This window comes from Mastigoproctus giganteus, chromosome 2 (assembly GCF_048544385.1).
Source record: "Mastigoproctus giganteus isolate SK-2022 chromosome 2, ASM4854438v1, whole genome shotgun sequence".
NCBI classification, from domain to species: domain Eukaryota; kingdom Metazoa; phylum Arthropoda; class Arachnida; order Uropygi; family Thelyphonidae; genus Mastigoproctus; species Mastigoproctus giganteus.
Window position 1 is genome coordinate 164,843,361 of NC_143576.1, and position 15,639 is coordinate 164,858,999.

At 38.2% G+C, this 15,639-nt stretch overlaps 1 protein-coding gene across 3 annotated transcripts in view; it reads right to left on the reverse strand.

The window, feature by feature from the left end:
• The window catches only part of bchs (WD repeat and FYVE domain containing 3 bchs), a 1,877,108-nt gene that overhangs the window by 142,864 nt on the left and 1,718,605 nt on the right, over positions 1 to 15,639 (reverse strand). For all 3 annotated transcript variants that reach the window (XM_090389621.1, XM_090389619.1, XM_090389620.1), the window contains exon 65: positions 12,152 to 12,343. In XM_090389621.1, coding sequence (XP_090245747.1) covers positions 12,152 to 12,343 — 192 coding nt within the window. The remainder of the gene's footprint in view (positions 1 to 12,151; positions 12,344 to 15,639) is intronic.

Below are 15,639 nucleotides of genomic sequence, written 5' to 3' on the forward strand. Positions count from 1 at the left end.
TAAAGACAGTTTAAGCTGTTTTTAACGAATATAAGATGACAATCAGTATCATAATTCGTTAATATTTTATTGCACCTCAATTGCCCTTAATGATTTCAGCAAATGATGAGACGCTGATCAAATAAGATTCTGGATATAATCTGTTGGCTGTTCATGATGTTTCGCTTTAATCAAAGCTTAATGAAGTTTTCAGAATATTTGGGGTTTCCTTCCTGCAAGAGCATTATGCACTTTGTTCTAGAAGTTTTCAAATAGGTTAAGATATGGCTATTCCTTGCACATTTTTTTTTTTTTTTTTGGTAGTAGTTATTAGCGCATCGGTTTATGTGGCCATAATGCACCTCCCAAGGTTTTTGCAGTACTTTGATCCAAGCCCGAGGCGGGATTCAAACCCGCGACCTTTGGGTTGCTAGGTAGGCACTTTACCCACCCGGCTAGCCCGGTCGGCTTTCCTGGCCATAGCAATCTGTTAATAGATTTGTCCCTTTTTAAGAAACTTTGCAAGAATTGAGAACATAAATAACCATAAGTAACCACTAATAGCAGTTGACTGACATTTACACTTTTAGATCTGTGGCAAGGGGCAGGGTCATCCTGGAAAATATAGTTTTTTGGTCTGTTGAAATACAACCAATTATGTAGAGTAATTTTGATTCAAGAATACCTATGCATTCACAGAAGCCTCCAAAAACTGAAGGTTTCCTTTGTTCAATTTTTTTTGATGCTTCAGTGACTTCAGGGAATTTCATTATAGACTACTATACACAATACAATCTGAGGACAATTCTTCGTCTTTTCTTTTCCTTGCAAACTTCTACCCATCACAGCCATGCAACTTAAATTTAAATTCTCCAGAAAAAATATCAGATTTTTGCTGTTGTAGATCACTGCTTGCATTTCAGTTCAATTTTAATGTTAAGTTCTCATCCTATTCTAAGTTCTCACAAGTGGCTTCTTTCTAAGATGATGAGCCAGATATCCCTCTTCCAATGATCATCTGAAAATAGATGTCATAGAACTTGTCTGTATGTTCTTACCATGTTGTTTTAGGTCATTGGATGAAGGTCTCTGAATCATCTCAGAATGACTTGGAAATGCATTAATACTCTGTTTTAGGATGTTGTAGACAATCAAATTTCTTCAACTCCTTTTTCTCCTGAAAGAGCCAGTTTAGGAAAGCTCAGAAAACAGTCATGAAATTAAAGTTTGATTAAAGTGCAGAAAATCCTTCTTTACTGAAAGCAACTGTATTTCTTTATTTTTTTTGAATTTTGATTATTTTATGTATTTTCCAATAAATGTACTAAGGCCATTTATGATAAGAACGTTGCACATCACAATTGGCTTGTATTCAAATCTCTAGGTTCATTTTCTGCCTATACCAAAGTGTGCAACAATGGTAAAGCAGTTATTAATCAGTCCAAACTAGATATTGAACAAGTTATGAGTAGAAAACTTACTTTTTTCCAAATGGAAGTTAAACATTCTAGTCTCTTGTCAAACCTATTAGGTGCAACATTTGCCATTCTCTATTCCCACTTCTGTAAAAACAGCTAGTTCTATTGCCACTTCAGCCAAAAATAAAGCCGACCTGCTAGCAAACTACATTTCTTCTAACTCGTGTATTAACGATCTTGGTAAAACACCTCCTACCATTCCCAGATTAAGATTAAACTTCAGTTGCCACTTCTTAGCCCATCTGCCCAAATTATCTAGATCCTGTTGCAGTAGCACACTGCCACTGCTGTCATTAACAACCCTGCCAACCTTTGTATCATCTTCAAACTTTGACATTAAGCCTGATATACCTTCATCAATATCACTGATAAATATACAAAACAACAGTGGACCCAACACCGAACCCTGTGGGACTCCACTAATAACATTAGTCCACGAAGAGCAGCACCCATTGATTATCACCCTCTGTCTTCTCCCAGTTAACCATCATTTTATCCATTGTAGCAACTTACCCTTAATACCATTCTGATCCAATTTGTACAATAGTCTTTCGTGATATAATCCAAATGATATAATCAAATCCAAATATATGATATCAAAATTATATTTTGCATCCAGTTCCTTTGTAACCACATCATAATATCCTATCAAATTTGTCAGACAAGACTTTCCCTTAACAAACCTATGACATGCTGTGTCTGAATTATTGCTGCAGTCTTGTCTAGATGATGCTGCAATGCATCTTTAACCAGTGACTCCATTATTTTACCCGGAACAGAAGTTAAACTAACTGGTCTGTAATTGCTCATGTCACCATTCGATCCCCCTTTGTGAATTGGAGATACATTTGCACATCTCCAGTCCGTGGGAACCTCCCCTGAGTCCATGGATGCTCTCATAATTATGGCTAAGGGTTTGATTAGTTGGTTTGCCGCCTCCTTTAATATAACTGGATAGATCCCATCCACCCCAGGTGCTTTTCTTATGTTTAACTTCAACAATTTCTCCTCCACTTTGTTCTCAGTTATTACAAAATCATAAATTACCCTGCTACAATTTGATAACCTTCTGCCATTTTCAAACCTTAATAATTCCTCATGTTTGAACGTAGATGCAAAATACTCATTCAGTTTGTTTGCTATCATCAACAGTTGAACCATCGATGTCAAGTGGGCCAATCAGATTCATCCCCTTCCTTTTAGAGTTTATATAAGTAAAGAAATCCTTGCTGTTTTTCTTAGCATCTTTTGCCAAGGATTTCTTGTAATCTGCCTTCGCCTGCCTAAACTCCTTTGTGACCTGATTACAGACTAGCTTATATCTGCCATAGGCTTCTGAGTTGCTTGATAATTTATATGCAATCCACGCATTTTCTTCTCTATTACAAGTCTCATTAGTTCATTTGATAACCATTTAGGCCTAAACCTTGAACAATATTTTTTAATAGGCATGAAACTTTTAGTAGCATCCACGATTAATTCCTTGAATGCTTCCCACTTAGAATTTACTGTTTGTAACATCGTCAGTTGATCCCACTGTACAGAATTTAAAAACTGTCTGAGACCACTGTACTCACCTTTACGGAAGCAAAAACCCTTTCCTTTACCCCTGATGGTAATTATATCTTTAAGTAAATCCCATGTCAGTATATTGTGATCACTGCCACCTAGTGGTTCCTTTACCTGCAAATTCTTAATACACGAATGATCACTGCTGATAACCAGATCAAGAGTATTACTCTCTCTGGCTGCCTCTCAAACATGCTGCTGCAGAAAACAATCATCCAATAAATCCACAAAAGTCTTACTAGTGTGTGAGTGACCAACCCACAAGTTCCAGTCAATATCTGGGAAGTTAAAATCCCCCATTATAAGACATTCTGATTTACTAGCCCACTCTATTTCTCTGTACAATTGTTCATTGTACTCATTCGAGTCATTAGGCCTATAACACACTCTTACTTTTATTTTTGCTTTCGCAGTGCTTATGTTACACCAAACTGACTCAACAGTGCACTGTTCATTTATATCAACTGGGTGCACTTTTTTGATTTTATGTTTTTCTTAATTAACAGCATAACACCTTCTCCCTTTCTATCCTGTCTATACTTTCTGTACACAATGTACTCCTCAAATTCCAGTTCTGCATTCGTTATATCTGTGTGACACCACGTCTCTGCTATCCCAACAATATCTGCCTTTGATGTCTTGACCAACACTTCAAATTCATCAAATTTATTTACTATACTTCTAGCATTGGTATACATGCAAGCATACATGCTCCTATTCCTATTCCTAGTTACCCTAACACATCCCATATACCCACCTATTTCATGATGACTTCCATCCGTCCCTGAAACCCCCAACAACCCTCGCTCCAGGTCACTACTTATTCTTATAGAGGTTGTGCAAGTATCACCTTCACCTCTGCCTGCGGCTACTGTTAAACTGTTAGTCCTTGTATCCCCCCTAAGCTAGCAGTTTTCCGACCCACGATAGCATCATTAATGGTCAGGCCACGCCTTGAGTACTGCGTACAGGTCTGGAGGCCTCATTTTAGGAAGGATGTAGATTTGCTTGAGCGTGTACAGAGAAGGGCAACAAGATTGGTGAGGGGAATGAAGGGATCCTCTTACCAAGAGAGGCTTAAGTTCTGCAAATTGCAGTGGCTGGAGACTAGGCACCTGTGCGGTGATCTGATTGAGGTGTATAAGGACTTGAATGGTTTAAGCATGATGAATTTTGATGGGATCCTTCCACTTGTTCAGATTACGAACCTAAGGGGGGGATAAATTCAAATTAAGAAAGGACAGATGTAGAATAGATGTGCAGAAATTTGCCTTTAGCCAGTGGGTGGTTAATGCTGGAACAAACTTCCATCTGTCATTGTGGAAGTTGATAGGTTGAATAAATTTAAGGAGGAACTGGACAGGCATTTGGAGGGAATGGTGTGATTTTTTTTTTTTTTTTGGCTGATGCTGCATAAGCTCATACACTTGCTTTCTTGCATTGCATGCCACTACTACTACTATTCCAATCAATGCTTCTGGTGGTCTTCCATCAAAAGGATGTTAGAAGCACTTTGAACAATTTTGAATCTAAGAAAGCTCCAGGTCTTGATGATATTTCTCCACTCGTTCTCAAAATCTGTGCTCCTGGGCTTACTCCTGTTCTGTGTCACCATTTTTCACTTTTCATAGGTATTCCCCTTCTCTTAGAAATTTGTTGATATCCAGCCAGTTCCTAAAAAGGGTGACAAATCCCTTCCATCTAATTATAGTTCCATTGCAATTACTTCTACTCTTTCTAAAATAATGGAGAAATCAATTAACCACCAATGCTTAAACTATCCAAAACCTTCCATCTGATCAATAATCGCCAGTATGGATTCCATCACTGTTGATCCATGGTGATATTCTGGCTTATGTTACCCATCTATGGAAAAGTCCAATGACACACAAGCAGTTGCTCTGGATTTCAAAGGCTTTTGATTGTGTTTGGCATAAAGGTCTTCTAAATAAGCTTCCATCTTATGGTTTGCAACCTGTTTTGTGTAATTGGGTATCCAGTTTCTCTCTGACTGCTCGCTGTGGGTGATGGTAGATGGTTCTGTCTTCTAACGTCTCCACTAACTTCTGATGTGGGTGTTCTTCAAGGTTTAGTTCTTTCTCCCACTCTTTTCCTCTTGTATATTAATGACCCTCTTCCATCGACCAGAAATCCTATCCATAGATTTGCTGATGACAGCACATTCATTCCACTTTCCAGTTTGAGAAAACTTACCCTGAACAAACCGCTTCAACTTCTCAAATATCCACCACCAATTCCTTAAATGCTGATCTCCACGGTAATTCTCTACTGGGGCAAAGATAACTTAGTTGATTTCAATCCTCTTAAAACTCAGTTCTGTCTTATATCTCGCAAAAAGAATTCTGCTCGTATGCTTATCTTCGTTATTTCTGATTTCTAGACAAGATTAAAGGCTTTTGATACTGTTGCACACGGAAGACTGCTGCACAAATTGGAGCAGTGTGGAATTGGAGGCAAATTGCTGCTATGGATAAAGGGGTGGTTGAGGGGAAGAAGACAAAGAGTGGTAATCAATGGACACTGCCCATCGTGGATTAATGTTATTAGTGGAGTCCCTCAGGGTTCAGTGTTGGGTCCATTATTGTTTTCTGTATTTATAAATAATATTGATGATGGTATATCAAGCTTAATGTCCAAGTTTTCAGACGATACAAAGGTTGGCAGGGTTGTCAAGGACACTACTGACGCTATGCTGTTGCAACAGTATCTGGAAAGGTTGAGCAGATGGGCTAAGAGGTGGCAGATGAAGTTTAACATTGGCAAATGTAAAGTACTACATATGGGAAACAGCAACCTCAGAGCAACATATCAACTCTGTGGTACTACACTGACAGTGGTAGAGAATGAAAAGGACCTGGGGGTAATTAATTGTGCAGGCAGATATGAAGTTCTCTGAGCAGTGCAGACGGGCTGGAAGAGTAGCTCATGGGATCTTGTCAATGATATACAGGAATTTTTCTAGCAGGGATAAGGAGGTGATTATTCCCTTGTATAAGGCAATGGTCAGGCCACACCTTGAGTACTGTATACAGGTCTGGAGGCCTCATTTCAAGAAGGATGTAGGGCTGCTGGAATGGGTAAAGAGAAGGGCAACAAGATTAGTGAATGGAACAAAGGGTTGCTCTTACGAAGAAAGGCTTAAGTTTTGCAGATTACAGTGTCTAGTGACTAGGCACTGGCGAGGTGATCTGATACAGGTGTATAAAGCCCTGAATGGTTTGAGCATGCTCAATGCTGATGGGATTTTTCCTCTTGCTCAGAATAATCACCTGAGAGGGCATAAATTCAGATTGAGGAAAGACAGATGTAGGATAGATGTGCAGAAATTTGCCTTTAGTCAGCGGGTAGTTGGTTGGTGGAACAGACTTCCATCCCCTGTTGTGGAAGTTGATAGCCTAAATAAATTTAAGGCTCAGCTGGACAGGTATTTCGAACGAACGGAGGGGTGAAGTGGAAGTGTTTTTTTTTTTTTTTTTTTTTGGCTGATGCTGCATAAGCTTGCTTTCTTGCATCATATGCCTCTACTAATGCTAATGCTAATTTTTGCCAAGACAGACTTCTAATCTGTCTTGGCAAAAGCACATTAGAAGTATTGCTTCCTCTGCATCTTAAAAACTGGGTTTTCTCTTTTGCTCTCAGCCTTACTTTTCTTCCGAACAGTTATTCACTCTGTACAAATCGCAAATCCACCCTAATGTGGAATATTGTTCCCACATTTGGGACAGTACCTCTAAACCCTCTCTCATGCTTCTAGATTCCATTCAACAGAGGGTAATCTTTGCACTCTATCTCACAGACCAGGGTCAGCAACCTTTTCTGAGTGAATAGCCATATTTGATTTAATAAAAAAAAAAAAAAAAAAAGAATCTGAAGAGATGCACCTCCTCAGCTCAAGTTGGGGGGGGGTTTAAGAAATGGAATAAAGTATATATTTTTTAAAATATTAATTACTGATACTGAAAAAACATAACAAACATCCAATTAATGTGACATTTGCTGCTGAACTTCTTGAGTGAGTCTCTCAACGTCAGGTGATTATGCCGTAATTTTTATCTTTAAACATGCTGAGAGACTCGCATTGGTCAGCTGGTTTCTTGATTTATTTTTAATATAGTTCACGTTCGAAAATATTTCCTTGTAGAAATACGTTGAACCAAAAACTGAGAGAAGTCTAAATGCAAATGTTTTTAAATTTATATGTGTGTCTGGTAACCTACTCCACACATCAAACACAATTTGGTCTTGCTTTTTCAACTCATCTTTTGCTGTTCATTTGTGTAGAAATGCAAGGAGAGCCTTTTGCCTCTCCAAATTCTCAATTTCAGTTTTAAGGCATTTTAGTCTTGCATTCCACACGTCTTTGATTTTTCACATGTAACTACAAAACTAGCAGCATTTGTATTTCTTGATGATTTAATCCATTTTGACAATGAATTCTTTGTTAATGGCATTTTCTGTTGCAACTTGTTTACAGCCTTTTTTTTTTTGGCTTGCTGGCTGGCTGGACATGTTTGGCAAATGTATCATGTTGAGTCAAAAAAAAAACAGTCTTTCTATGTTTGTTTTATTATTGTTTGTTACATATTAAACAGTTCTTCAGAGGTGGGAGAGATAACCAGGAAGATCATTCCTGCGGCAGATTTTGCCATTACTAAACCAGTGTCGTCGTGGTTCTGTCCGTCTATGTATACCAGTTTTTTGCTAACAGGTCATGGGTCGATCAGAGATAAACTGTATTCTCGAGGGTTGGAGCCGGATTCATGGTGTTCTTGTGGAGCGGCAGAGACTTGGCAGCATATTTTGTTCTCTTGTCCTTATTATAATGCTGAACGGTGTCTTTTGGGAAAACAGATAGCTAATTTTAATGAAGATAACGTACATACATTGGTGCAAGAAGTTAACAACTTTCAGGCCTTACAAGAGTATGCAAATGCTGTGTTCCCTAAAAGATCTATCATACGAAACCTCACGGACATTGAATTGGCCATCTACAACCAGAATCTTCATTGATTGCATCAAGGCTTGGGAGCTTCAGACCTGGAAGCTTTTGGTCGGGTCTGGGGCTCCTGGGCACGGACCACTTAAGTGGTTTTTTTTTTTTTTTTTTGTTCGGTTGTTGTTCAGTTCTTGGGTTTGGGCAGCCCAAGGCTGGACAGCTGGCACTCAACAGTCTAGCACTCTCTCTGTTGAGTGTTTAATTGCACTTTGGCACTTCAGCTTTTAAAGATAGAACCAGGTCTGGCTCCACGTGCCAGGGATGGGCATCAGATTGCAGTTGAAGAGTTCAGCTGCTTTCTGATGGCAAAGTGACCTGACATAAACAACATACTACACTCACAAACATCTCTCTTATATTTACTTTTATTCTTTCCTATTCAAAATTTCTTGTTTATACACTTAACTTAGCTTAGATTATGAACTTAACTTAAAATTTTTTTTTTTTTTTTTTTACTTTACTTCTATTTTCAAAAATATGTTTTGTCTTCTTATTTCTTAGCTATCTTTTTATTTATCAGGTCCATTTTACAGATTTTTCTGTTTTAAATGATTTAGGTGGAGATGAGCATTTGCCTGGGAACAACCCTGAACCAGCGCGCGCGCACACACACACACACACACACACACACACACACACACACACACACACACACACACACACACACTACATATTAAACACAACGGAAGTCCTGTAGAATTTGCCACAAATGCATATGACTCAGTCCATTCCTTAAATTCCTGGACCGGAAAAGCATTTTTTCCGGTCCTTTTTTGGGAAGGTGAGGCGTCCAATATCCATTGTGTCATTTGCATGGAATTCAAGTATGGGTTCCTCAATTTCTGAATGAACATCGACTTCCATGCTGTTGGTGGGCGATTCAGTTTTCATGCTTTCTTTAGTGGTTTTCAATTGTTCACTGTCAAGCAAAATCTTTGCATTATCGGTCGGGATGCTAATTGGAGTGTTGGTTGCTTCACTGGTTTTAGCTCGAGGTGTGTTTTTTCCAGAGTTTGCTAATGTAGTTTTAACCAAGTTAGCTATAGATGTGTTGGGTGGTATCGATACATCAGTTTGAGCTGTTGTTGAGTGAGAGCTTCTAGTGTCAGATGCATAAGAACAGCTGGGCATTGTCAACATAACTTGTCTGCATGCCTCATGGTATGTCACTATGTCCTGTTTTATATTTTTGTATTTTCTTTCCTGTGTTCCACATTTCACATGATTTTGAAAAGGCTGGATGACTTTCTTTGCAGTTCAGGCAAACGGGAGTAGTGGCTGTACAATCTGCTTGAGTATGCTCCTTGGAACTACATATAGGACTTATGGCATCACCTCTACATGCCTGTTGGGAGTGTCCATATTTCTGGCATTTAAAACAACGAATGGGATTAGGGATATAAGGCCGAATTCTGCAATTTAAATAGCCAGCTTTTACTGATAATGGCAATTCTGGGGTGTTGAAAGTTAAGATTATGGATTGAGTTGGAACAAGATTTCCATCTTTCTTAGTCATTATTCGTTTGGCGCTTTGAGGGGTGATGGCTGTGAGGGGTGACAGATACTGGCAGTCCACCAAAAGTTGTTGTTTTGAGCAGGCACTCAGAATATTTGGACGATGCTGTTTCTATCAGGAGGTCTCCTGATTGTAGATGTTTAACCATTTTTGGTGTTCCAGCAATGGATTCCAAATATCTCTGGATAACAAATGGTGATAACTTGCCTACAGGCTGGTTGGAAAGAGAGAGTGTATCACCAGAAAGTTTGGCATCTCATTGCACTGCGTTTCTATTTGAATTCTTTTAGGTTGTTTAGTTTCACTGACATCAGACATTTCCGATCTTGAGCGTGAAGGCTCTAATGGCAGAAAATTATTCAAATCCATGCTTGCTCCTTTTAGCCCCAGGAGTGGGTAATTCTTCTTCCAGGTTACCGACCCCGCCACATGGAGGCAGGAGCAGTGCCAACCAGTGACAAACCAATTAGAAGATTAGGAGAGCAGTACGTTGCTAGTGATAGCAGTAACATTGCAAGCGGGGTTAGCAGTAATGTTGCTAGCGGTGAAGCAGTGATGTTGCTCAGCAGTAACGATGCGAGCAGTGGAGGGTTTAAGAAAGCACCAGTACTCACTCTAGAAAAAACGCTAGATAACTGCAGTAGAAAGATCGCTTGGCACTTGGGGCCGAAAGAGTTTGTGCATTTGCTATAGAAGTATCCATTGTTCTTTACATATTCTCCATATGTTGGATTTATAATCACTGAACAATACTATAAAATTCTGTGTGGCTGAACTCAGTGGATGTTTGGCAGCATGATCTATGCTTTCATTTGTTGGTATTCCAGTGTATACTGGGATCTGACAGAAGACACGTATTTGCTGATGCTCACTGACACGAAGCAGTTCTTATCTGATGAGCTTTAATAAGGGATGAGAAGGTGGGGAGTGTTTTGGATAGCTTGGGCACTTTTTGAATTGGGCACTTTGCAAGTCTATATATATTACAAGAATTCTCCTACTTATATAATACTCAACTTATGCAAATTTGACTTTATGTAAGTTTTTGCTGGCCAGTGCAAATTGAAAAAATATGGAAACGTATTTTGCATCTGAAGGGATAAATGGAGGTATTGTGAAAATATCATAATGTGAACCCAATAATATATTGTTTTTTTTTGTAATTCATTCCAAGTCTTTGGAAGTTGAAAATTTCACTATATTGCTAAGTTATTTATCTCTCTAAAAGGTATAATAATAGAAATTTATAATAGAAATTGCACTACACTTTCATGTGTTCTGAAAAGTTAGGTAGATGGGCTGAGAAGTGGCAACTGAAGTTTAATATTGGCAAATGCAAAGTACTGCATATGAGTAGCAGTAACCCAAGAGAAATGTACCAACTGTGTGGTACTACACTCAGGGAGGTGGAGAATGAAAAAGACCTGGGAATAATTGTGCAGTCGGATATAAAGTTCTCTGAGCAGTGCAGACGTGCTGCCAGAGCAGGACATAGGTATTGTCAATGATATTTAGGAATTTTGTTAGCAGGGAAAAGGAGGTGATTATCCCTTTATATAAGGCAATGGTCAGGCTATGCCTTGAGTAAAATGTAAAAAGTACTATACATGAAGGATGTATAGTAAAACTATACATCCTTCCTCATTTTAGGAAGGATGTATAGTTGCTTGAGTGTGCACAGAGAAGGGGAACAAGATTGGTGAGAGGAACAAAGGGTTCTCTTACCAGGAGAGGCTTAAATTCTGTCAATTGCAGTATCTTGAGACTAGGCACCTGCGAAGTGATCTGATTGAGGTGTACAAGGCCTTGAATGGGTTGAGCAGGCTCAATGCTGATGGGATACTTCCACTTTCCACTTGTTGAGATTAAGAATCTCAGGGGGCATAAATTCTAATTGAGGAAAGACAGTTCTAGAATAGATGTGCGGAAGTTTGTCTTTAGCCAGCGGGTAGTTGATTCCTGGAACAGACTTCCATCTGTTGTGGAAGTTGATAGCTTAAATAAATTTTGATAAATAAAAGTTGATAGCTTAAATAAACTTCCCATTTCACCCATCCAGGATGAAATGGGAAGATTTTTTTTGGCAGATACTCTATAAGCTTTCTTGCATCATATGCCTCAACTAATGCCAATACTAATGCTAAAATGCTAATAAATAGCATCATGTTCTAGAACCGATATCAGTCTCTGTGGCAAGCACTGAGTGCATGCAATGAAGGGACTGATATCAGTTCTGGAACATTATATATGTATAAAGGTAACTATTGCAGCAGAAGAGTGGTTTAATCTGTAGTTATCTTTTACACAGATATCAAAGTCATTAAGGGAAAATAAGAGACATTAGGTTAAAGCTGACATCTACAAAGAAAATTTGAGGTTTGTTTTGTGGAGATAGCTCTTATATCTTAAGAATTTATATTTAAAAATGATGACTTGTCGAGATGTGGGCATAAGAATACAACTTTCATTTAATATTTTTTATTCTGAATGGATTCCATTTCAGTTAATATTCTTTTGCCTAGCACAAAATAACAAGAATTTAAAGGTAGGATATATATAACTAAAACAACATTTCATTTTTAAATTTCATACCCTAACTACTCCATCACTTGAACCAGTCATCACAACATTCTGGTTATCCCACTCATTAAGATGAGAAAAACAAACACAGAGAATTTGTTGGGTGCGATCAGCTCTCCCAGTAGCTGTGTTAACAGAGGCTATTTCATCTCCATTGATGGTCCAGATATAAAGATGAGTGCCTGCACATGTGGCTATATCACCCTAAAATGAAAGAAATTTGGTAAACATTAATTCAAAAATTAGGGTGCAATTCTTAAAGGTCATGCCAATAAGCTCATTGAACCTGATGAGAAAAATTATATTATTATTATATGAACTATATTAAATCTAAGCTATTCCTTCCCTATCTGCAAAGGCTAGTCTCACAGAGGTGATTTGGACTTAGATTAGATTAGATTAGATTGGAGTTTTTAAAGTGCAAATATGATTGAGGTTTTAATGCACCATGATAAAGTCACAACTTTCTAAAAGAAACTAAGATTTTGGTATCTACTTAAATAGGTTACCTCATAAAAAAATTATATATAGAATGAAATATGAAGTAGTATTAAAGTAAAAATAAATAATCTTAATTTGTATAAGTGCACACTGAGATTAAGAGTCAAAAACTGCTAACACGATCATTGTCAAATGACCGTGTTATTTACAAAAGTCAAATAACAAATTTACAAAAAGTCAAAAACTGCTAACACGGTCATTGTCAAATAAAATCTGACTGAGTATTAAGGCTCAGTCAGACTGTTAAAAGTGGTAAAATGAGCATTTCTAAAATTGGTACATTTAGTTAAAACATGCTTAACATATAAAATGGTGTCATATTGCTCATATATAGGAAGGTCATCAGTTATCAGCAGAGCCAAGCAAGAACAACTTTCTTTTTACGAATTCCTGTGCAGATGAGATCTGCATATAAGTATATCAACTGGGATACTTCATAGATTGTTTATCCTAACAACAAAGAGTTAGGATAACTCTTTGTTGTTAGGACAAACAACAGTTACAACAACCTAAAAAAAAAACAGAGTGTGGCACTAACAACTCATCCTTGTGAGACCGCTTCTTCTTGGACAACTGTTCGAGATAGAGCATTACAGTAATGAACTTGAAAAGTTTTGTTTTTGAAGAAAGCTCTGTATTATTAAGTGGCAGATGATGATGACCCTGAAGTCCTGTGGCATACAGATTCTGAAGTATGCTATAGTGCCAGGTGGTATCAAAGGCTTTTTCAATATATAAGCAGACCATGAATAAGTGTTCATTTTGGATAAATGCATTCTCTATGTTGGATTTTGCCTTGATCATAAGGTCTAGGGTTGACAGATTTTTTTTTTTTACTCATTCGTATTCATCACAAAATGAGATTCTAGATACCACATTAATTGATTTGTGAATCATTTTTGCTAATATCTTCCAAGGCAACCACTAAGGGATATTTAATAGTAAATAGTTTCATGGATCTGACTGATCCTTTCCAGGTTTAAGAAAGGCTATGACTAGTGAGTGGTTCCAGGAATGAGGGTAGTAGATTTCTGAGAATATCCAGTTAAAGTATATCAGTATGAATTCAGAGCTTTCTTGTCAGGCTGCTGAAGTATGTGATAATATAAACCATCAGGCCCAGGTGCACTGTCTGCTGATCTGTTTAAGGAGCTCTATAACTCAAAGAGGTTAGTTGTATGGGATATGAATTGCTGTATTGAAGTTCTGCTTATACCGTTCTATGATGGCTTTTTTCTTGTTAAAAGGCTGACTCCTAGGCTGATATGGCTGAGACTGAGCAAGTATTCTGCCAGGGCATTTGTAATTTCCACGGGAGAAGAAATATCTTTGCCATTCAACTTAGAACAGGCATTGATATTGGGGGGGGGGGTAATTACCATTCAGTTTTTTGATTTGTTCTAGATTTTTCTATTGTCTGTATTCTTTGTAATGGTGGAAGTAAATTGGATTTCTGCAGAAATTTTTTGCTTTTTTCCATACCTAGCATGCCTTAGCTTTAAGTTTCTTGAAATTAATCAGGATGTCACTTGCAGAACAGGTTCCATGCTATATTCTGTTCTTTTTTAACACAACTGCAAGCATCATTCCAGCAGATACAGGCATGTTTGTGAACATCAGCTGAGGTTTGGATTATAACACAGGTTGCAGCTGTTATTATCTGTGTTATAATGTGATCAGGCAAAACTGGAACATGTTTCATTTTGCCTTGGAGAATTTACACTTTAAGCAACTCTCTGAGTCCATGGTTATATTTGTTTGCATTTACAAATAATCAGGGAATAATCTCTGTTTAGTGGGTTATTTAAAACTATCCATTGAATGACTGGACAGTTTTCGGGAACAGATTGAAAGATGTACAGCACAAGATGTTCCTGTGGGAAAGTGGATATAAGATACCAGTGTTTAATAGACTTTGGATTCTCAGATTTTCATTACAGTGTTAACTGTAATGCAGCTCTGAGAATCCAAAGGATTAGTTTTTTTTAGGATTAGTTTACAGTTAACACTGTAATGCAGCTCCGAGGGTTGTTCTCACAACTCTGCGTCTAGGAATGTGATGAAGACATTAATCATACTACAAGAGGAGAGATGGGGGAGTGTTTATTGGAGCTTTGTTCTGGAGACTAAACATGGGTTCCCCCACTTCAAGCCTTGAATAAGCAAAGTTGTGGTATTACACCAGTTGATGAGAGTCATCTACCACCTAGTATAACCTGGTAACACAGAGGGGTGGCATTCCTCCATGAGGTGTGGGTGCCATACCTTGACCACTGCTTACGTTAGGGTGGTTACCCACAGTGTGCTAGGTGCCATATTTCAGGACTGACACATTATCATTAGTTGAGGCATATGATCCAAGAAAACAATCTCACATAGCATTAGCCAAAAAAAAAAAACTCTTTCCATTTCACCCATTTGGTCATTCCAAATGTTTGTCTAGTTCAGCCTCAAATTTATTTAAGTTATCAACCTCCACAACAACAACAACAGATGGAAGTCTGTTCCAGAAATCAACTACCTGCTGGCTAAAGGCAAACTTCTGCACATCTATTCTACAATAGTCTTTCTTAATTTGAATCTATGCTCCCTCAGATCCTTAAACCAAGCAAGTGGAAGTATACCATCAGCACTGAGCCAGCTCAAACCATTCAAGGTTTTATACACCTCAATCAGATCAGATCACCTTACAGGTGCCTAAGTCTCCAGAGACTGTAATTTGCAAAACTTAAGCCTCTTTTGGTAAGAGCACCCCCCTTTGTTCCTCTCACCAATCTTGTTGCCCTTCTCTGTGCTTGTGATAGCAACTCTACATCCTTCCTAAAATGAGGCTTCCAGACCTGTATGCAATACTCAAGGTGTGGCCTGACCATTGCCTAATACAAGGGGATACTCACCTCCTTTTCCCTGCTAGCAAAATTCCTATATATCACTGACAAAACTCTATGACCTGCTCTGGCAGCCCATCTGCACTGCTCAGAGAACCTCATATCTGACTG